This window comes from Brachycentrus maculatus, unplaced genomic scaffold (genome assembly GCF_059751285.1).
Source record: "Brachycentrus maculatus isolate JH-2025_06_01 unplaced genomic scaffold, ASM5975128v1 h1tg000378l, whole genome shotgun sequence".
Classification (NCBI taxonomy): Eukaryota; Metazoa; Arthropoda; class Insecta; order Trichoptera; family Brachycentridae; genus Brachycentrus; species Brachycentrus maculatus.
The window spans coordinates 209,437-231,500 of NW_028281127.1; the positions used below are offsets into that span (position 1 = coordinate 209,437).

The 22,064-nt window shown below is 32.6% G+C and overlaps 1 protein-coding gene across 18 annotated transcripts in view; it reads left to right on the forward strand.

The window, feature by feature from the left end:
* The window catches only part of LOC148303202 (CUGBP Elav-like family member 1-A), a 243,821-nt gene that overhangs the window by 145,214 nt on the left and 76,543 nt on the right, over positions 1-22,064 (forward strand). For 10 of the 18 annotated variants that reach the window (XM_088270291.1, XM_088270290.1, XM_088270295.1 and 7 more), the window contains exons 2-3: positions 9,593-10,279; positions 17,795-17,858. In XM_088270291.1, coding sequence (XP_088126417.1) covers positions 10,149-10,279; positions 17,795-17,858 — 195 coding nt within the window. In that variant the 5' untranslated portion in view covers positions 9,593-10,148. Of the gene's footprint in view, positions 1-9,592; positions 10,280-14,482; positions 14,571-17,794; positions 17,859-22,064 lie in introns of those variants that run through there. The other 8 variants (XM_088270303.1, XM_088270304.1, XM_088270305.1 and 5 more) reach the window with 2 other exon arrangements.

Consider the following 22,064-nt stretch of genomic DNA (forward strand, 5'->3'; position numbering starts at 1 on the left):
ATATATATATATATATATATATATATATATATATATATATATATATATATATATATATATATATATATATATATATATATATTATATATATATATATATATATATATATATATATATATATATATATATATATATATATATATATATATATATATATATATATATTTATAAAATAAATGTAAAAATGTAAAAATATATATATTCGTTTGTTTAATTTTAAAAGGCTTTTGTCAAAAGTTACAAAGTTTAGTATTTTACAATGTTAATTCATTTAATACGATTATTATTTAATTTATTTAAAACCCATGTTAATTGTTGAATAAGTAGGCAACTTACTCCGTCGAAAGAGTTATCGTATTGAAATAACGCCACAAATATAGTACACGAGATACACGCAGGTAGCAAAGTTGGCAGCAGGTGTAGTTTTAGATTCATATATTACAAGTTACAAGCATAAATCTTTCCCCAACCCGCAAACAATTTTGCGCCAACAGAGAAGTCTCGTAACGTCGTTATAATTACCTAACACATTACAGGTTCAATTCTCAAAACCCTTCCATTAATTTGAAAAGTGCAAATTAAATAAAAAAAGATAATAAAATAATCATGTCCTCACCCCCACATATTCGAACCTCACTTAACTTAAATTGATAATCTTACGTTTACATGACGTGCTAAAATTAAACGGATTTATCCATGGAAATTTTTAAAGGCCTTTTCTTATTTTGTCTTCTTCTTCTGAATTTATCGCCCAAGCCTGATATTAGCAATCACAGCTGGCTCCAATCATAGCTCATCTGCAGTCTAATGTTTTCGTCAACCACTTTCGTCGCTACTAGTGTTTTCGTCAACTGCGTGACCAAATCGCTTCACCTGGTTAGTTGTAGCCCACGTGACTGCATATATGTATTAGACGAATATTATTAAGATTTTTTTATTTAAGTTTTACTTGGTAAATACAACTATTTCTTAAAATCTTTTGTGAAACTATTTCGATGCATTCCGCATCATTTTAAAACTGGTGTTGACCAAGTAAAACTTGGTCAACACCAGTTTTTTGATTAAAATAAAAAATGGAGAGATTTTACCACAAAGTGACTACTGAATCAGAAAATGAGAAGATTTATTTCTCTGTCTTATCAAAGGTTCTTCTGTTTGGATTACATCTCTTCGAGATGAACCCAAAAAACCCTAAAGAACTTTATTTTGAACATAATATTATGGCCATATCTTGGAAACTCAAGGTAAGTTTGTATGGCTGGTCTGCCATGAAATCAGCAGCATTTGTCTGAAATATCACATTTCAAAGGGCTAAAAAAAAATCGATAATTCTCTTAGTATCCGACACTACTTTACATGAATACTAAAAGCAATATCAGTATTTATACGATTTTTTTCAAATTATTTTGCATTATTTTTTTTATGTATTTAAAGCGACAATAAAAAACATTTATTTGAAAAATAATAACTAACTAACCGTTAACTGTTTTACCATTGAAACAGCCATATTTTTTTTAGTGGAGAGGCGAACCAACGTTTATATAAATATTGTGTTATAGTGTATGAATCTGAATAGCTCCATTTTATAATGTTTTAATCTACACACGTTCTCGTCCTTAAAAAAAAACATTTTCCTTTGGTTTAAACATAAGTATAGATTTAGCTTTAACCGAGCTTTTCATGTACGAATTTTCATCCTGATTTCATGACAGGATTAATATGAACCTATATTTTCTCGTCCTTTTTGAGTTTCGCTGTCGGAAATCATACCATAAGTCGCGACAGGTGAGTAGCTTTATACTTCATTTCTTAAACACAACATTACCATTAAAGCCTCTCTTAAAACTTTACACTTTTGACATTTTAGGGAGGGAATTTTTGCGAGTAATGAGTGTAGATGTAATCCTGCGGCTTAATAAGGTGAGAGTTTTGGTATCTGCCCCTCCCCTGACCCAGTCGCAACCCTTCACCCTCCCCCTCGCCTACAACTGTCTTGCGGCTGTGAAAACTGCTAAAGATATATTATGTATGTGTGTATGTGAGCTAAAAACATGGTTTTAATGAGGGGCTTTATTTAATTCCGTTGTACGGATACCAGTCACGGAGATGTTTGGACGTTTTTGTTCGCAACTTGTACCTCGTTATTTTCTTTGTTCGCATTGCTAATAAGGGTAAATTTAATTGAAGAGGATTCTCTTTTTACGCTAAACAATGTTTTATTACATTTCGTAATCTCCGAAAAAAACCTTTCCCGACCCTCGTTGAAAAATTTTATTCACATTTAAATGATAAGTTTATCCCGGCTTAACTGTTTCAGAGATTTAAAAAAATAAATTATGAAAGATGTAATAAACATTTTAAATATAAGAATATTTTACACAAAACATTAAAAATCGATGAAAAATGTATCTTTTATTTTATTATTTGTTGTTTAATTAAAATCTTAAGGTGTTGAAAAAATTGCATTCAAATCATTGCTGGCATTCTTTCTGATACATCGAAACATATAATTACTATTAACAGTGACTTTCGACGTTTCAAAAAACTTGGAAAATATGCCAATCCTGTTTGTGCACCATTAAACTTAAAAATCGTTTTTTACTTAAATTTTCCATGGCTCAAAATACTGACACCAAAACATAGAACTAAATATATATTTCAAAACATGCAAATCCTGAGCAACGCACAGCATTCCAGTTTGCTCCAATCCATCTTAACTACTAAAAATATTTTTGTATTGTGTGTCAATGAATGGAACTAATCATTATTTTTTATTATATGCCATGCTAATATTTACAATACATAACTTATTTGATACCTATTCGCATCTAATCGTACATAACGCATAACATAAGATCGACATGGTTTAAACTTGATCGTTAATTGTAAGGAGACATGATCACCAGTCCTGCACTCTATGTTCTTGGATCTAGGAGCAGAATAAATATGTACACGTAAATGCAGATCCTCGGGATGCTTATTTATTTCCCATAAAGCAGTTTAGAACATAACTGCTTTATGGGAAATAACGTAGAAGAGGAATTTCATGTACACATTTACCATTGTGCAATTCTAGCACACTCAGGGTTCCATACCCATACTTGCACAAACGTATAATATAAAAAATGAGATTAAAAAAACACTGCTTATTTCTTTGCTACTTTATATGAATTACACATCTGATTTGTTTCTGTTACACCCCTCAGGGACTCTGGGACGTAAATTCCACCTCCAAGGTTTAAAAAATTAAACATAAATTAAACTGATTAAAAAAAACTTTTTAAAGCAAGTTAGATAAATAAACTATAAATATATGGTAAATATATGTTTTTGAAATTTGTTTAGTAAAAATATGCCACAAAGAATCTGCAAACTACGTTCGAAATCTTTGGTTTGTTCAAAATATGAGTAAACATACCCTCATTCCGTTTAGGTGTGTGTAAATATGTGGGTCGGCCAAGGTGTAGATCCTTTTTGAAGGGGTAATTCTCAATAAGTCCGTTTATCTTCCTGAGGGGCAGTAACTCACCGGGGGAATTACAACGGCGGGTGTCCGCCGCTCTCTTCTTATTATTACCCTCTGCGCCTACCTGTTTGAAATGAAAACTTGTAAAATTACGAGCGGACGAGGGACGTCACGCGATCCGGCCGTAAAGCGTCGGTTAGCGTCAGTGAGCGTCGGGCTAAACGGTCACCCATCAATTGTTTCCCGCGGCTCTGAGGCGGCCGCACGCACTCGCGCGGATTTCGCCCATTTCAGCCGATTCGCACGCCCTGAAAATCGTGAAAACCTACATGAAGCAATTTTCAATTACTGAAAATCTCCCCATCTTTAAGTATCTAATTTCCTACGAATAATTTAGACATTAAACTTACAACCAATCATTCGATTTTTAAATAATCAAATCATACCATTATGACGCAATTTTCAATTACTGAAAATCTCCCTACCTTTAAGTCTTTAATTTCTTACGAATAATTTCAACATTAAACTCACAACCTATCATTCGATTTTTAAAAAATCAAATTCTACCAACATGAAGCAATTTTCAATTACTGAAAATCTTCCCAACTTTAAGTTTTTAATTTTTTACCAGGTGTAGACGAATAATTTTAACATTAAACATACATTAATCGATTATTTGACATTTAAATAATCATACTCAAACCGAATTTTGCAGATTTTAATATTCACACCGAATAGGATTACATTTTCGTGCGTTAACTATAAATTTCTTTTCGTCGTAAAATTTTTAAAGAGAAATACGAAATAAGTTATATGAGTATGACCTTTATATATGAACGCGCATATTTCCGCATTCCATTCGGAAACCTTTATCCCATAATGCCATTTATTTTATCACGATATCATTATAAAAAACGTTTTCAATGTTTATTGCTATGGATATTCGTATTTAATACTAACCAGTTTAACAAATGTAAGGTAATTTTTTTAAATATAAATTTAAACAATTAAAAATATGTCTGGCCAGGATTATATAGTACGTTAAAATTATTTTATTTTTTAATTGCAAAAACATAACTGTTCTACCAATTACCCTGTAACATTATGATTTTAAATGCGTTTCGATAAATACACTAATTAGTAGGTCCTTTTTTCAGCCTTACGTTTATTTCGGGGACTGCATACAATAATATGAATCATTTATAATAATATGTTTGTATTCTCGTAACAATAATTCAGGGTGATTTGTGAAACGCAATTTTCGTCGCATACCGCCCTCAGACCTGCAATACATATCAAGAAATCACTAAATTATTCATCGTAGGTACTTAAATGTTTCTTGGTTTCCGTGGCCAAATAGTGGAATTCGGTTTCGGTTCGTGGAACCAATCTTTAATACGAGCGGATATATAATAGTTACCTTCTACTATTGCGAGTTGCTCATGTTCTAACGTTAACGCTACGAACTTTTATAGGACGATAATAGATGTCGCACCGCGATATGAACCAGCCCAGAACTCGCATTCATCCAAATACCAAAATCCCCTTATGAACTGATGAGATTATCCTTCAAAGGGGTTTCTCTCTATTCCCATTAATTTAAGCTTATCTTAAGACTATTTTCATCATATAAGTGGTTGGTTGTCATGCGTAGGATTCATTCTGATTATTAATATAAACGAAAGATTATAATCTGTTCGCGGTTAATACATATAAATTACATTACGCGATTAATACATATAAATTACATGAAATATTTTTGGTCGCAAGGGAGGTAGATATGGTCGTGGAGCGCCCTAAATATAATTATTGACCATACGGTATACAGCTACCACAGTGACCCAAAATTTTACATGTGTATTTTGAAATATAACTTACACCGAAATCAATTGTCCAATACTAGAAGAAAAAGATTGGAATTGATTAATTTTAAAAATTTAATACCGTAAATCCATAATATTAAAAAAAAAATGATAATTTTGAAAAATGTTTACTGTATTTCTGTAAATAATAAACATACCAAAAAAAATCAGTGGCCACCTAATTAACGCAACTTAAATCAAAATATTATGAGCAACTATTTCCTTAACTTATTACCGTGAATCATACTGGATACTGCATTAAACCCTGCATACAAAATTTGCACATATGTACCATTCTGACAATACGTATTGTTTTTAGAGGTTATGATTTTAAATATTCCTGTATTCATTTCCAGGTATATTATGGAAAAAAACTTTTATGATATTCATAATAATAAAAAACAGTGATGTATCACACATAACATGTTTTATTTAATTTAATAAAATATCTTATTTGCTATTGTATTTTGTTTACATTCTTCGCTCTAGCGTCTGCTCTACTTCATTTCTAAGTATTTTTTCACTAATTTATTTTAATTAAATTTATCACTACTTTGAAGCTATTTTCCTGTTATCTGTAATTGAATGTTTACATTTTTACACAACCAATTTGAAAACAATGAAAATGAGTACATCTACGTCAGTTGATAAACAATTCATCACCTCGTTAGAGTCGGGGACATCTACTCGTATGTGTGACTGTGTTGCATTTCTTTATTCATTGAAATATGTATCTGACAGTGATTGGAGAATTTCAACAATAATTTATTTCCGTTTTTTTTCAAAAATACATCGCACTTATATGTTTACATATACCTACATATACACATATTAGTTTAAAATAAACCTTATATGAGATAATCAACAGCAAAAATAATATAACTGCCACTCTTCACTTACTTCTTCTATTGAGGACGATCATTCTTCTAACCCTTATCCGCACCCAATGGTGTATAGAGCACTGCATCGTATTGATGCAGTTTTATCTTGATTGTTTACGTACATGAAGACAAGATGATCACTTCTTCGCCTCAGGGACCAGTCCAGTGTAATATTAAATAAATATTGGAGTGTAAAATCACTAATATTTTTCTTACATCCCCCCCCCCTGAGAATCGAACCCAAGACTTCCAGCAAGGAAACTAAACACCCTAATCATTACACCACGGGGAGGATCATACGGTAACATCAAAACCCCTGTCAAAAAAAGTACTACTAAAAAAAACAATTATAATATAAATTCAAAATACTTTAATGGTACACCAAGCAATTTCAACAACAATATACATATCAGGGCAAAAGTAATTCTGTAGCTCCCTATGATGACTAACAAAAAATATTATATATTTACCTCTTTTTATATTACAAAACCTTACTTTATAAAAATGTTTTCAAAATCCCACTCTAAGAACAAGACACTCACAATATTTTTAGGGAAGCACAGAATTATGTTTATAAATAATAAGAATAATACAATAAAATAAAATAAAAACAACCCTCAGCTCTGCCTACATATCAGTAATATTCAGCTTGCTGTTTGATATATGCGTCGGTTTATAGATACATAGTTTATTAAATGATAAAACAGTTACCCATATGATAAAATTACTAATTCTTATTCGCCCCGTGTTTGCAAAGCACTCGAAAATATTTTTTTAAATATTGGGGTAGATAAAGTCGACATAGGCAAAAACATCATTAATTCATCCTTGGTAAAACAATAGACTTTATTAACGTCAAGCTTTTTTTACAAAAGCAAAAATAATGTGTTTTTATTTATATATTATTTAAAGATTTGACGTTTAATTTGAAGAACTCCATTTCAATTTATGTATAAAACGTTAAATCAAACACTGATTGTTTGTGTCTACTAAGTTGTGTTTTATTGTTTAAAAAACACATAAAAATATATTTCGTGATAATTGTTTCGCCTTGTCATGGCATTTTCAAACGAATTCAAACGACATTCGTTTGAAAATGCCATAACTAGGTGAAACAATTGTCACAAAATTGATTTTTTCCTGTTTTTTTTACAATAAAATACAACTTTGTAGACTCATAAATCAGTGTATGATTTAACATTTAATACATACAAAAATGTGTTTTACGTTATTAAGGAAGTAATTTGCGATTTACACTATGAATTTAATGCTTTTATAATTTTATTTCTTCTTCGAGAGAGTTATAGTCTGTGTGATGATTGGTTTGCTCCTTTCGTGGCCAGTCTCCACCCGCACACTCATCTCTTCAACTATCCGCAACAACGCATGTAAAGATAATTTTGCGCATATAGGTTAAGCGGTCTTCTGGAGTTTGTGCCTTCGCACATGCCTTCCACAATCGTAAAAAGCAGGTCTGGGGATATTATGTTATGGTCTATCTATTTGCCTCACTGTTGTATTACTTTATTTAGTAAGTATCTAGACTCCCCCCAGCCCTGCGTTCCTATACGTCGTTGTTCCCTTCATATTCCAACCGATGAAACTCCAACATGCGCCTGTAGCACCACGTCTCAAACGCCTCCAGCCGGCTCTGTTATGCATGCCTGATAGTCTACGTTCGCTTCCATGCATCAGTATGTTCCAGACTAGAGTTTTAATGAAGATTTTTCTTGTTTATTTTTTAAACCAATCTGCTATCAAATTTCCTTTAAAAGTATGCAATAAATGAGTGAAAAATGTGTATTTATACATTGTTACGAAACCCTGGAGGACGCTGTAGGAGATCGAAAATAAGAAAACAGTTAATCGCCTCTCATTCTGAATTCACGCCCGACCACGGAGTAAATATTTCAGTAGCAAGTCCCATCTCACATCGCCGCTTTCTTAAATCATCCCCGCCATAATTGGCGTTGCTGGCGGGGTGTGATGATATTTTCCTCGCCATTAATTATTCTCAAAGTCTTGCAAAACGGCTCAGAGCAACCGAGCAAGAAGAGCAGGCGAGTCGATGAGTGGCCGTCCTAGTTTCGAGCAAATTAAATAAGAAAAGATAAAACTTACTCCACAGTCAACAAAGATAAATACTCCGATTATGAAACGTTCGCTTCAATTATACGTGCAGTCATTTAGCAGTACTTAGTGTTCATTTGAAATTGCTTTCATATTTGAATTGTGTCTAAATTACGCTTTTGAATTAGCTTTGAAAATACACGAATATCGAAGCATCGTTATTTTGACTCCATAAAAAATAAATTACCTATATAAATTAATAATGTTTATTATAAGTACCTTATTTGTTTTATCAATTTCCTATTATCTTTTGTATTACTTGGTTTTAAAAACATATGCCGTTTTTAATAAATATAAGATCCACAATCTTAATCAAATAATCTTACTCCAATAAGGCCAAAACAAAAGGAAATCATTACTCTCTTATTCAGCCTAATTTCCCAACTCGTCTTAGGTTTCAGAAAATTTCGATGAACAAGAAAGATACCTACATCCACCATTTGTCGAATGAGGATGGGACATTGCTGTACGAGACAGCACCTTGCGAAGATTGGTGTCTTTGACTCCCCCATTTGCGAATGTCGTTTTGAAGAAGAAGACCTTAACCATTCACATTCTTTGTTTGCCCAATAAATGACCAAATGCCAACATTTATTTTAATCTTTGGTCTCGCTCATTCCTATTCCTACAAATATCCAACTCATCCTAGCGAGCAGGAACCGAATTATCAACAATCTTTTAGTTACTTTTTTTAAATATAGCGGAATCAATTTATAGTTTAATAAAAAGTTCATCAAAATCTATTAAATAATATTATTTAATAGATATTATTTAATAGATTTTAGCCTATGACGGTCGTAAGCCCCGTAAATGCCCAGACTTCCATATTCTTCTTCATCTTTGATGAGATGTCAAAAAATAAAATATTATTTAATTGACTTGACATTGGCAAAAGCAATATGTTCTATATGCAACGCTATTCTAAAAAAAGGCCAAAACAAACGGAAAGACTATCATGGGATATCATTATTTCTGAAGACGTTCATTGCGTTTTATTTACCTTCTAATTGTCAACCTTTGTTGAATTTCAGAGTAGGTAAACGTGTGCATAGCTCCATATTTGTGTTCCACAATTCTCAAAGTAAATATCTCTTATCTGTACCTTGTCTTATCTTTAAAAAATTGATAAAGAACGCGTTACACCGACCACGCGAGGCAGGTGCTTATGTTAAAATACTCTTACGGAAAATCGAAGATAGTAATCCACTTACGTCATCGATAAAAAAATAACATGTTTTGTATGGTATTTTCAGAACAAAATAAGTTTATTTTAAGTACGTGAATAAAGTGTGGCAAAAGAGAAGATATTAGTGTGAAAGTGGATAGGAGATGTGACGAGCGCGCCGAGCACCAGCCGAGGTTCCGTTATCGCCGTGTGTACAGAACTCTCGGGGAAGATAGCACCATCGCTGATAAGATACCAGGGCGGCAGATGGTCCGAGGCGAGAAGGGCGCGAGCGCGGGCGCGGGGGCAGGCGGCTGAGCGCCCCGGCCCCCGGTGCCCTCCGTAGCACTAGGTGCCCGGAGCTCAGTACACTGCGGACCAGCGCGACGCCACCAGCCCGAGCCGCCCGCACCCGCTCAGCCCGCCCCGCACGCACGCACGCCGCAGCCGCCGAGCGCTCGAGAGTCGCCAAGCTGAGAGACATAACCGTTACCGTGGAGGATCCGCTGCGGAGGTACAGCGTCGGGGGCGTGTCGCCGAAGGCGGGGGCTCCGCTGGGAGCGGCGGCGGCGCTAGGGCTGCTGCTGCGCTCCGCGCTCGGGACGCTGCGCCCGCGGGCCCCGCGCGCCCCCGCGCCGCCCGCCATGCTGCACTCGCTGGACGCGCTCGCGGGCAAGATCTCCCCCGGCGCGGGCGCGCTGGACACCAACGCCAACCGCCTGCCCGCCGTCCCCGCCGCCCCCGCCCCCGCCCACGCCCCCGCCAGCCCCAACGAGTGAGTACTCGAGCCGCCCTAATACTTACTATTCGTCTTGTCATTTGTAACAACTCGTGTACATACGATACGACTAGCCCGCCCGTCCTATTCGCCTTTATTTTACATTATCTCCCATTATATTATATTAGATTTAAATTTTGTACTGATATTTCTGCATTTTATATAATAAAAAAAATAACTACCATATAGATTTTTCCACATAAATTTAATTTTACCAGCAACCGGGTTCGTCTGAACCGACATTATCAGACTGGGATCAGTCTTATGATATCGGTTACGTCGAAACCCGGTCGCTGGTCAAATAAAATTTATGTGGAAAAAAACTACGAGTATGTATTTGTTATTTTACTATGTACTATAATATATTTGTGTAATATACGTTTTTATCCGTATATATTAGAAAAATTATACTTTCTATAATTATATAACACGTATATTACGTATATATCTCGCATCAAGTATCGTAGGTATAGTTTTACCCACTTTTATGTATATACATATTCAATAGGTAAAATACCCAGTAATTTACCTATTAAAATGATTTATTCTATACAAATTGATTGCAATAATTAAATTTAGTTTCCTTTATTTAGTAGGTAATATTCGATAATTTTAAAATAAATTTCTTCAAAATCATAAATTTACAAAATATTATACTATCACAGTTTACACATTGCAACCTCTTAACTGATTATGTATGTAGTTTATTTATCAATTTTTGTGTTTATCTTTTAAAATATTTGTGTGTGCATTTACGTACATAATTATATTATCATTACCCATCTAAACAAATATCAATAGAGATACCTCGTATCTCTGAATTAACTAACTTTATTATCGATTTCATAACTTAATAATGTTATTTTATATAAATATAATATAATATAATATAATATAATATAATATATTTCATATTTATCGCCATTATTATCTATGATGCAGTTGATTTGGTTTAAGGAAAATGTTTTTCTTTTTAATATATTTTTACTCATTTTTTATGCAACATGATGTTGTTCCCTATAAAATACGAAACAGGTATTAATCGTCATAAAAAGAGATTTAACAGCCGATTTAAACACTTTATTATAAATTACTTAAGCGATGTTAAAAACAAATGCAACAGTTAAAAAAGTTTAATGAAACAGTTTTTTTATCCGTTTCATAAAACGTTACAAAATGCAGCACATTCTTAAGAAATGTTTTTAAAAAACGCTTAACGAAACAGTTTTTTTAATGGCGTTGTTGACGATTTTCAATTAAACAAAAATGGAACCTCTATGGCGCTTTTTTTTGACGTTTGACGCAAATCGCTCATATCGTGACTTCTGCTAAATGATCTTCAAGACCAATGTGTGATGATGCTCCTTGTTCGCAATTTGCTCTGTTTGTGAAAAACCGGGTTGAATAAAATCAAATCTGAGCGAGGTATATACAATAAACCAATATGTTATTGTAAAATTCATTGGTATATATTTGTACTAAAAATTATAATATGCTTAATATATTGTATAAAGAAAAGGTTTTTTTTATTTTATTTTTTTCAATAATAAATAGAATATTTTATTTTTTAATTGGTTACTTGATTCTATTTAGCACTCTTGCATTGTTTATTAATAGTTTGTAATACTTTTTCCCATGTGTTGAAAATTCACTTTTGAACCTTTTTTTTGCTTCCGTCCTAATAATAAGAATCTAAAATTTTATGAAAATAATACACAACATTTAAATATTATCTATAGCGAACATAAATAAACAGTAAGTATTTGCATTGAACTAATGTATATTATTTACATGTAAATTTATTTTATAAAATTAGTGGAAAGATTTATCACGTTATAAACATTATATTAACGTTTCTTAGATTGTAAAATAAGTCAATGCCGTATTTCTCTTACACTCAAGCAAGTCTCAAGAATGAATATAATTTTCAAATTTAAGAAACATATTTATTTATTCGTTTCATCTATTAATTTATAGTTTTATAGACCTCCTGTTTCCTATCGTATCCGATAAAACCCTCTCAACAGAATATTCGCATCCTTCTATTTCCATCCCTCGCCGGTTCCTATATTCCCACGTATCTGTACTCCCTAGAACTGCTGCGGATCTCACTAAAGGCATGTAAATGTGTCCGAATATATTCATTTCGAAACGCAATACTCCCCGAAGAAAGTCTACGGGGTGAGGTTATATCGGAACTTACCCCGTAATATCTGTAAAAGATATCGATTCACCAATTCCGATACTTTTACAGTTTCCCAACCCAATCTACATTCATATTATTGACTCCGTCCATATTTGAGTGAATTCATAAGAAAATCATCGGTTTCTTGGCCACCTTAAATTTGGGCCATACGAAAAGGCAAACAGCCGTAGAGAAGGAAGTGGTTCTGGATTATTTTACGTATTCTTTTTCACAATTTCCTTTTGAGGACTTGTATTTTGTAGGTCCGGAAAAATATTATTTCGATGAAATTGCAAAACGTGTGCTTGGGACGATATGGGGGGATTTGCTGACGGGAATTTGTATAATAAACAGGAAGAGCGAGCAGTGAATCTCATTGTGAAAAGGAAAATATTTTTATATATAATATACCGTCTCCCATTCTTCTTTTTAAAACGACTGTCAGAGAATTCAACCAATTTCCTTTCATCGAGTTATGCTAATCTCTAATTCGGTAAATCAAGTTTGGATATAATTATACTAACGTAAATAAATAATATTGTAAAAATATGTTTCATATATACTTATTTATTATTTTTAAACTATTATTTGCATTTAAATTATTATAAACAACTAGCGCATGTTGTCACGATTGTTTAGTAAAAAAATATTGCACATTCCAAAGATGTTTATACCTACGCTCTTTTACAATCCACACCTTTATTAGTACCGATGCACACGTCCATTTATTAAGGCAAACGCACAGGGGACGCAAATCATTTATGTCATAGGATATGTGAAAATAAACGTGCCACATCACTGCATTTTACTCAATATATCCCGAGAAGCAATTACGTTGTTATCGCGATGCATCTGGTGAAATAAACTAATGTGTTCATCAAGAGCAACTCATGTATCTACGCACAATCTATCTGCCTGTGCATCGGTCAGAAGTGCACTGAAATACATGTGAATTTTTATTGTTCTTTTTATTTAAGACTATCAAGACTTTATTGTAATAGTTTTCCTTCATTCTGTCGTTTTAAAATTGTAGGAGACATAACTTTTTTTCACCCTGCATTCATATCTTACAAAAAAATAATACCATGCATACGTTTAGTAAAACATTTTTGTTAAAACTATCTGTTACATTCATGAGAATCTAATTTTCATGTGAAAACTCTTATTAAAGCATATTTGTCTCTGTTATTAGTACTTCATTGTATTACATTTCGGTTTTCACATATTATTCGTATGTATGAATGTAGGAACTAAGTTCTCGTTATCTATTTCTAAGCCCGTTAACCGTGCGTAAAGGCATAACTTACTTTCCATAATGCTAATTTCCTCATCATGAAACATGTTTCATGGACGCCTTCCAGCGCTTCTGCTCTCCACTTCCCTTTCATTTTCTCAAAGTATCTTAAATTCCTGTTATTTAAAACTTTTATTCGCCTTTGTACCTGTAGCCAAAACGAAAAATTCAACAATCATTCGATTAAAAACCTTTTTAATGAATAATTTTAGATATTTAGACAATATCTAGTTAATTTCTTATATTGGTGGATATGCACATTTATTTTAGTGAATAATTTTTATCGATCAAAATAATAAAAGATAATCCCACCGATATTCTTTAATACGAATACCCGATAAGCTCGAAATGAACGACAATAATCTTCAGGCGTCGTTCACAAATTCACGCACTACCTTCATTTTAGGCTGAAAATGTTTCAGTTGCCTTGCACTTGTGACCGTGTGATACAAATCTAACGAAACGCGTTCGTTAATAGTTTTATAAATGAAGATATCGTAGTTTTTATTTGTTTTATTTATTAATAATTGCATGTTGAACGTACGTAGTGTTTTATACGTTTATATCGTTTTATCCTATCAAGTGTATTCCGGAGGTGTACATTGATATTTTTTTTATTCTTCGAGTGTGTTTGTATTCTTACGTGGCCGTCGAGATATTTAACTAAGCGATAAGGTGTTTGTGATAAAATATTCTTAGATAACAACCATCTGAAGACCTGCTACGATGCACGCAGTAGGATATATGCCGTTTTTAAAGAAAATCAAAGAAGATGCGGATGATTACGACGAACAATGTTTGCAATGCTTGTAAGTTCTTCTATTCTTTATCAAAAGCAAAAGCTAGATCATATCTTCCTTATCTACTCCTTTGAAAAGCAACATTCATTATTTTTTACAAAATTCTCGTCATACTGGAACATGCCACGATTTAACGTAATGTGTTTATAAGAAACAACGTGTTCATATATAACAATATTGATTTTTTTAACGCAGGTAAATAAATCGCTGATTAGACTTCAGGTATTTCATTAATCATATCCTGAACACGTTTCAAAAACAGTCATCGAAACAGCATAGTTGCTATTTTCATTTGAGCGTATTTGATTTTATAACGAAATGTGTTTTTAATTATACCTACCTACGCGTGTTGGGTGTCGTGTTGCACGCTAGGTGCTTGCGATTCTAACCAACAAAATGCCCATATTTGGGGATATCTAAATGTGGGCCGCTTCCCATTTTTACGCATGTCAAATAATTTGTTAACGCTTGTCTTCTTATCGGTTTTGAATATTTTTAATCTATTCCGTTTATTGCTTGCTTATTTTTATCGTACATTTTTTATCTGCAATATCGAATTTAGCCATGAGAAATTAAATGATAATCGTTTTATCAACATACCCAAAATTATTTCGTCAGTGTAAATAGAGTAGTTTAAATTTTAAACATTTTTTCACGTTTATTTTATAAAAATCAACTGATATGTACGAAATATTGTAATTTATTCTCAAATCGAATGAATGAAGAAAGGATAGCTAAACAAATTTATGGGCGGATGTGGTTGTATTACCAACAGCAGAGGAAGACCGAGGAAAGCTTAGCATGATCAAGTATTTTAAATATTACATGAAAGTTGTCATTCAGGTTAGGAATCGGAATAACCGACGTGTATGTATGATTTGTCCGCCTCCGTAGTGTAATGGTCAGCACGCTCGGCTACCGTTCTGGAGGTCCCGGGTTCGATTCCCAGTGGGGAGTCAAATAAAGTTAAGTGATTTTTCACTTCAATATTTATTCACGATTACCCTAGACTGGTACCTGTAACGAAGGGCTAATCACCTTTCCTTGGTGCGTTAAAGATCTAGAAAACACTGCGTTTATTTGATGCAGTGCCCTATGCACCATTGGGGTGCGGATAAGGGTTTGAAAAAGAAAAAAAAGATGCATGAGAAGATGTATGAATGCAGAAGAGGCGAAGATTGCGTGTAAAGCCAGATTGCTGTGGAATCCCTTCCGAAGAGCAGCATGATGGTTAGTTAGGTAATTAGTTACAACATTTATTTTCAATATAAAAACGTATAAGCTACTTACTTTTCAAAATACAACCATTTCTAAAACCGACCTACCGCTTGTAGTAAGCCCTTTATTTGCAGTAATATAGCGTAATTAAGACTATTGATGGGGCAATGAGCAGAAAGTTAATTAACATTCAGCTCACATTAAACTCACACGCGTTATCTTGCTCGACCATTTCGCCATCTATTCGAGTACTTGATATTATATTCGATAGCTGCCGGACAACACAATAGCTAAGCATACAACCCTTGAATTCCCGATATAGCCATCTTTTTCATCCCCGAACCATACCATTTGGGAACGAATGAGACATAAATATGTGTGTATTGTATTTTATGTTGGTTGTAGATAGTACTTACTAAGAAGCCATCAAAGGCCGTAGAGATTAAAGGCGATTGGTTCCACCGAAACTTTGTATGAAGACAGTATGAATACAAACTGTATTTAAAGTACCCTTACTAGGCTTTTGTTTCAACATAATTTGCGGCAGTAAGCCAATAATCTGGTATCATTATAGTGTGTACGGCGATGAAAATCAATGTAATCTATGCTAAGTCGAACATCGTAATTTATGATTTATGTTTATTAATACTATGAGGGAGCTGTAATATTATATATTGTTTTCCTATAAAGCTTCAAATTTAGTTTCGCCTGAAAATTATTTTGTGTACTGAAGTGCTAGTACTTTTACTGAAGTAGGTACTATATAAAATGGGCATGTTTTTTAAATATTTTTTTTGTACTGTTTTCCATATTTTTATTCAAATATATTATATATTCTTTATTTGCATGTTTATGGTTTTATTATTTTTTGGTACCCAAACGCATTTGCTATTTCTTCATAACAGTGTATATATTGGTCGCTTTTACTTTTTAAATAAAGTTTATAAACATTTAAGTATTTTTGGAACTAATTAGTACAAGAGACCCTTGGAGTAATAGTTATGGCAATGTCACTTTTTGAACATAACAACAATACACGCAATAGGTACTAAATATTTCTCATGACGGGAAGCGTGTTTCTTGACAGCCGCTGTAGTTTACCATTTTTGATATTTTCAATTTTATTTTCATTACTTCTCAAACATTATGAAATTACACATATTCAAAATACAGATACAGAAATGCGTACCTAGGCTAGTTATTGTATAAAAATATTTTTTAAAGTCTTCTTTTGTTGTTTTTATTTTTGTACCTGTAGGCAGATGAAAGATTTGAAAGCCCTACGACAAAAAAGCTTTTTTTGTTATAAAGCTTGACATAACCTACTTTACGTGACTCATGCGCTTACCCTCGATTTACGCCACAGCGATATACATAAATCAAAACGCGACTTATGATTCAACGGGTTTTATTAATTTTTAGTGACAGCTTTTTCACCTTGAAACCTAAAATAAGTATTAAAGAAACTATTATCATCGCTATATTTACAAATTTGGGCTCAAATATGTACGTTTGTTTTTTCAACATAACTCAATTATTCTTTCGACGAATAAATAAATTCAGCATAACATAAATCGTGTTTAGATTTATATGAACAGTAAAAGGTTATGCAATTGTATTAAGTGAATGCATGCTCTACCAATATTTGAATAATTTAATAGTGTTATTTTCCAAGTAAAATTTAAATAAGAAATTATACAATTTTTAAAGTACCTAACCATGTAAAGTAACCACTTAACAATTGATGTAATAATTTATCATTTTCTTTTGTATAAAAACTATTTTTCTAATGTAAAAAAAAATTCGATCACACTATATACACGTCTTCTAAAAATTATTAATCTGGGAATTCTTACAAGAGAAATATATACATACAGAGGTTTTGTTTGAAGTTTACTATTAAAAATTTAAGTATTCTATCTTTCATTTTATTTTAAGCATGTTTTCCTTTAATTTGAATTACTTTTATCGATTACTTAAAAAAACTAATTAATATGTTTCTATTTTTGTTTCAGTGGCCTAAACATGAGCATCAACAACAATATAGATTCCCCTAAACCGGATCCTGATTACATAAAGGTATGTAAGATCTAACAATAGTAAAAACAAAATACTTTTTAATATAGTAATCTTTTTTAATAGTATGTAAACAAATATGGTCAAAAATTACTATTTTCAACGTACACAAATTGGGCAATAACTGTCCAAGAAGCTTCAAGTAGTATAACTTTTTTAATGCTTTATTTTAACATTATTTATTAAAGCAAATATTTTATATTAATGCACACACTTGCATTTTATATAACAACTGATTGTTTCCTAAAATTTATGTTACACGCCTATACATTTAAACTGTAGCCAATTATATGGAGACACAATTTTATTTGTTACTTGCAAAAACATACTATATTAATGAAAACCATTGACTATAGAAAAATATTTTATGCACGACAATTCAAAAAACAATCCATTTATCTAGAATCTTATTTTTTGAGATTTTATAATCTAGAAGTATTGGATGGTTGAATTTTTTTCCTAAGTTGATTATATTTACTTTTTACTTGCTACTTTTTAAAGTTTTTTTATACATTATGGCAATAATCAAGTACGAGTTAAATCATACCACAAAGAATAAACCATTTTTTTTAAATACGAATATAATAATTTATTTCTTTCGATTTCATCTGCTCCTGTTATCGACGTATAATATTCATATACATAGGTATCTAGTAACAATATTAGCTTCCATATGAACATATGCGTATGTACGCTTTGCTCGGAATTTCTCGCTTCGATTACTGGGTAACATTTTCTAATATGCTTAAAGGTTGGTTTATTATTTCGCATCCAAATACGATTGCATAATCTTCGCTATCATTGAATTCTGATCATTTTCTGTCTGAGCACCGTAGAAAAATGGCCTCATTCCGCTTCATATAGAGCCCTGTCCTCGGATTAGATTCCGTGCGATCGTTTAAAGTTAGTGTTATCCAACGTGAAGCGATAACTTAGCCTGGGCTCCATTATGAAGTAAGTAAGGCGTCCTAACTGTTCCGTTTATTTTCCTGGCATTTTCAGTTTCCCCCCTTCTAGTACACCAGGCTTAGTCTCGTATTCACGGTCGCGTGAGGGTTCTTCAAACCTTTCTTAATATGTATTCTAACTGAACGCAAATTAATACAAACTACGTAAAACCACGTAAAATAATAAATATTGACTGAATTATAAATATTTTGAAATTAACATATCGTATGAGTGAATAAAGGATAGACAAACTTATGAGGTGGACGTGGTTGGTAATTACTTAGCATGATCAAGAATTTCAAATACTTTCAAGTAGTCAGGCCAGGAGTCAGAATAATCGGCGTGTATATATGAGAAGATGTATAACTGTGGAAGAGGCGAAGATTTGGTGCGAATAAATATTGGTGTGGCGTTTTTTTTATCTCTACCTACCCCTGCGGGGAAACGGCGTGATGGATAGTTAGTTTTTTTAGTTATAAATATTTTTAGTACCTACTAACTCGCAGACCCATACCTACATTGGAAATACAGCGTTTCATCTAATAGATGACAAAGTGTTGGTCATGCAAATTAATTTATAGTATAAAACGTAAACTTAAAATAAGTTTAAAAATATTTTTTTATCTTTCTTTAAAAAATACCGCACTACAAAAAATCACGAGTGTTGACATATTCTTGGGTCGAATAAATTTATCTTATCATACAACCGAATGCAGTAATTAACACACAGCTATGCTTTTACGAAATCAGTTGATAAAAAGATTAAATATTTCTAAAACGTGAATAAAGTGGATGAATTATCACAATGCATATAGGTGTTATAATTATATTCGTTACGTGTTTTTTTCCATTGTCAAAGGCGTATCACAACGTATAAAAAGTTTTTAACATGCATGAAAATATGTTTACCAAGTTTTGAAGGTTCAGACATAATACGATAAGCGTCTAAAAGAAGACTTTGAATACAAAAATAGTGGCAAGTATTGCGAATGTCAGTGCCTTCTTTCTAACTAAACCTGAACCTAAACCGACGACGCGACGTATAATCCAATAATGCGCGTTGCGTTGAACTCACTACGCCTACGTACTAAACGGGGTATTCCCATTTTTATTTATAATGAAAATTAATTCAAGGAATTCCAAAATCATTTCTTTTACTTTGTTCTTATATCAACTACTATTTTTTAAAGATCTATTCAAATATTTATAATGAATATATTACTTCACATATTTTTATGTGTAAAGGAAAATTTTACAGCTGCTAATAATACTTGAAAAAATAGGTTTTAAGTATAGATACTCAAAACGACTATTTTAATTTACTTTTTGTTTTGTTTTTAAACTTTATATCGCCTTATAAATATCATTCTATTACTTTTTTGTACTCGCGTTAAAAGAAAGAACAAAATACAAGTTGGAAAGTATTTCGTTTCCTAGTTTTATTTTTAATACACAATTTAGTAAAACAGACATACCTTTAAAGCTCATTTTGAATATCGATGTATTGTCGTATTACATATATAACTAGGGTTGCCAATTTTTTTTCTTTGTTTCGTTATCACAAAAAAAAGGTACAGATAGATATTCGAAACGTTTTGAAGTGTTAAATGTTTATATAAATCTGAAAACAGTGTCGGACTGCAGTCCCGTGGTTAGTGTTGCAGGCTCTTGGGAGTTTCTCGGTTTGAACCCACTCTACTACAATTTGATACCTATTCATAATTATGAGCCGCTTAGGCTCACAGAATTAGTTTGAAATTGTAGTATTTTTTTTTAATAATAAAAAACACAAATATTTCTCTTCTGATAACAAAAAGCGTTAATCGGAAACGGGTTACCCAAAAATAAAAATTTATATTTTAACAAAAATGTCTCTATGGGACTCGGGAAAATACAGCGACCCCATAAACCTATCGCATGTGAATTACAATGCTCTGTCGTTTGCATATATACCAGGAGTTTTTAGAAAATATCTCAATACTTGTTAGTCTTCTCGTGTTATTCAAGTAATAATAAAACGCATTTATACATTACATTGTTGGTCGACATTTATAATATCATGGTGTGTCTCTAGTTTTATACAATTTGTCTTTGACTTGAACTTTGATCTTCCCCTTTTCCTCCCTTCCGTCCCGCTTTCAGGTATTTTCACAAATTTGCAAATGTCGAATTTTGTTACTGGAATAGTACAGATACATGTTTTGTGAAATTCATTTATGTAACTTTTCAGCAAAATTTCAAATAAAATAGAATAAATTTTTGAAATTATTTTTCTTACAAATATAATTTAATAGTAATTTAAAGTAATTAATATATTTACGTTACAAATCTGTTTCGATTATTGCATGGAACTATTATGATCGGTTCACGAAACATATCTTTTTATTGTCCGCCTTCGTAAAACCTACGAAACAAAATAAAAAGTCATTTTTTAATTAATTAAGTTCTTAGGTCTAATTAGTTAAGATTTTGGCATTAAACGTTAATTAATTTCCTACACGTGACATAAAAAGAGACTTACCGTTAATTCTGTTACTGACTGGGGATATCATTCCTATTAAGGGCTACCAGCGCAGATCAGATGTCTCCGTGATAGGGACAAACCATTTGGTCGGGCGCGGGAGATAAAACAGCGCGCGTTATGGCAGGGTCCGGCCCGCGTGATCCGGCTGTGTTTTATGGTCCATCCGGCCGGGATTTGGCCGGCGCAGTTAGCCCGCAGCAGGCGAGGTATCGGCCGCGGGGTCAAGGTCTCCCCGCCATTACGGGCTGATGGATCGTGGAGCTTTCCTCCACTCGGGTCCTCTGTTCGCCAGATATATGGCCCACGTGCCGTCGTTAGTATTCTATGAGCGGATATTGTTCCCGCGATTTATTATGATAATATTATCTCGAAAGCGATATACCTTTGCACCGAAGGGCTTTCTAATGAAAATGAATAAATAAGAGGCCGGGTTTAATAGATTTACTGGAAAATAGTCCGACAACAAAAGGGCTACTAGTCTTAAATGGTTATCAATCATACTATTATTTCAAGAACCCTTATATAAAATCATGGGTTTCGAAACAATACTAAATAAAGCAACTGGAATATACAATATTTTACTATTTTTCTTTTGAATGTCAAGACACAAAAATTAAAAAAATAAAGATTTATTTATGAATTATAGGTCTATTCATAAAAAGATCTTTATTTTTTTAACATTATTGAACTCATTTTACGTCAAATTGTTTAATCGAATCTCATAACAATATTATACT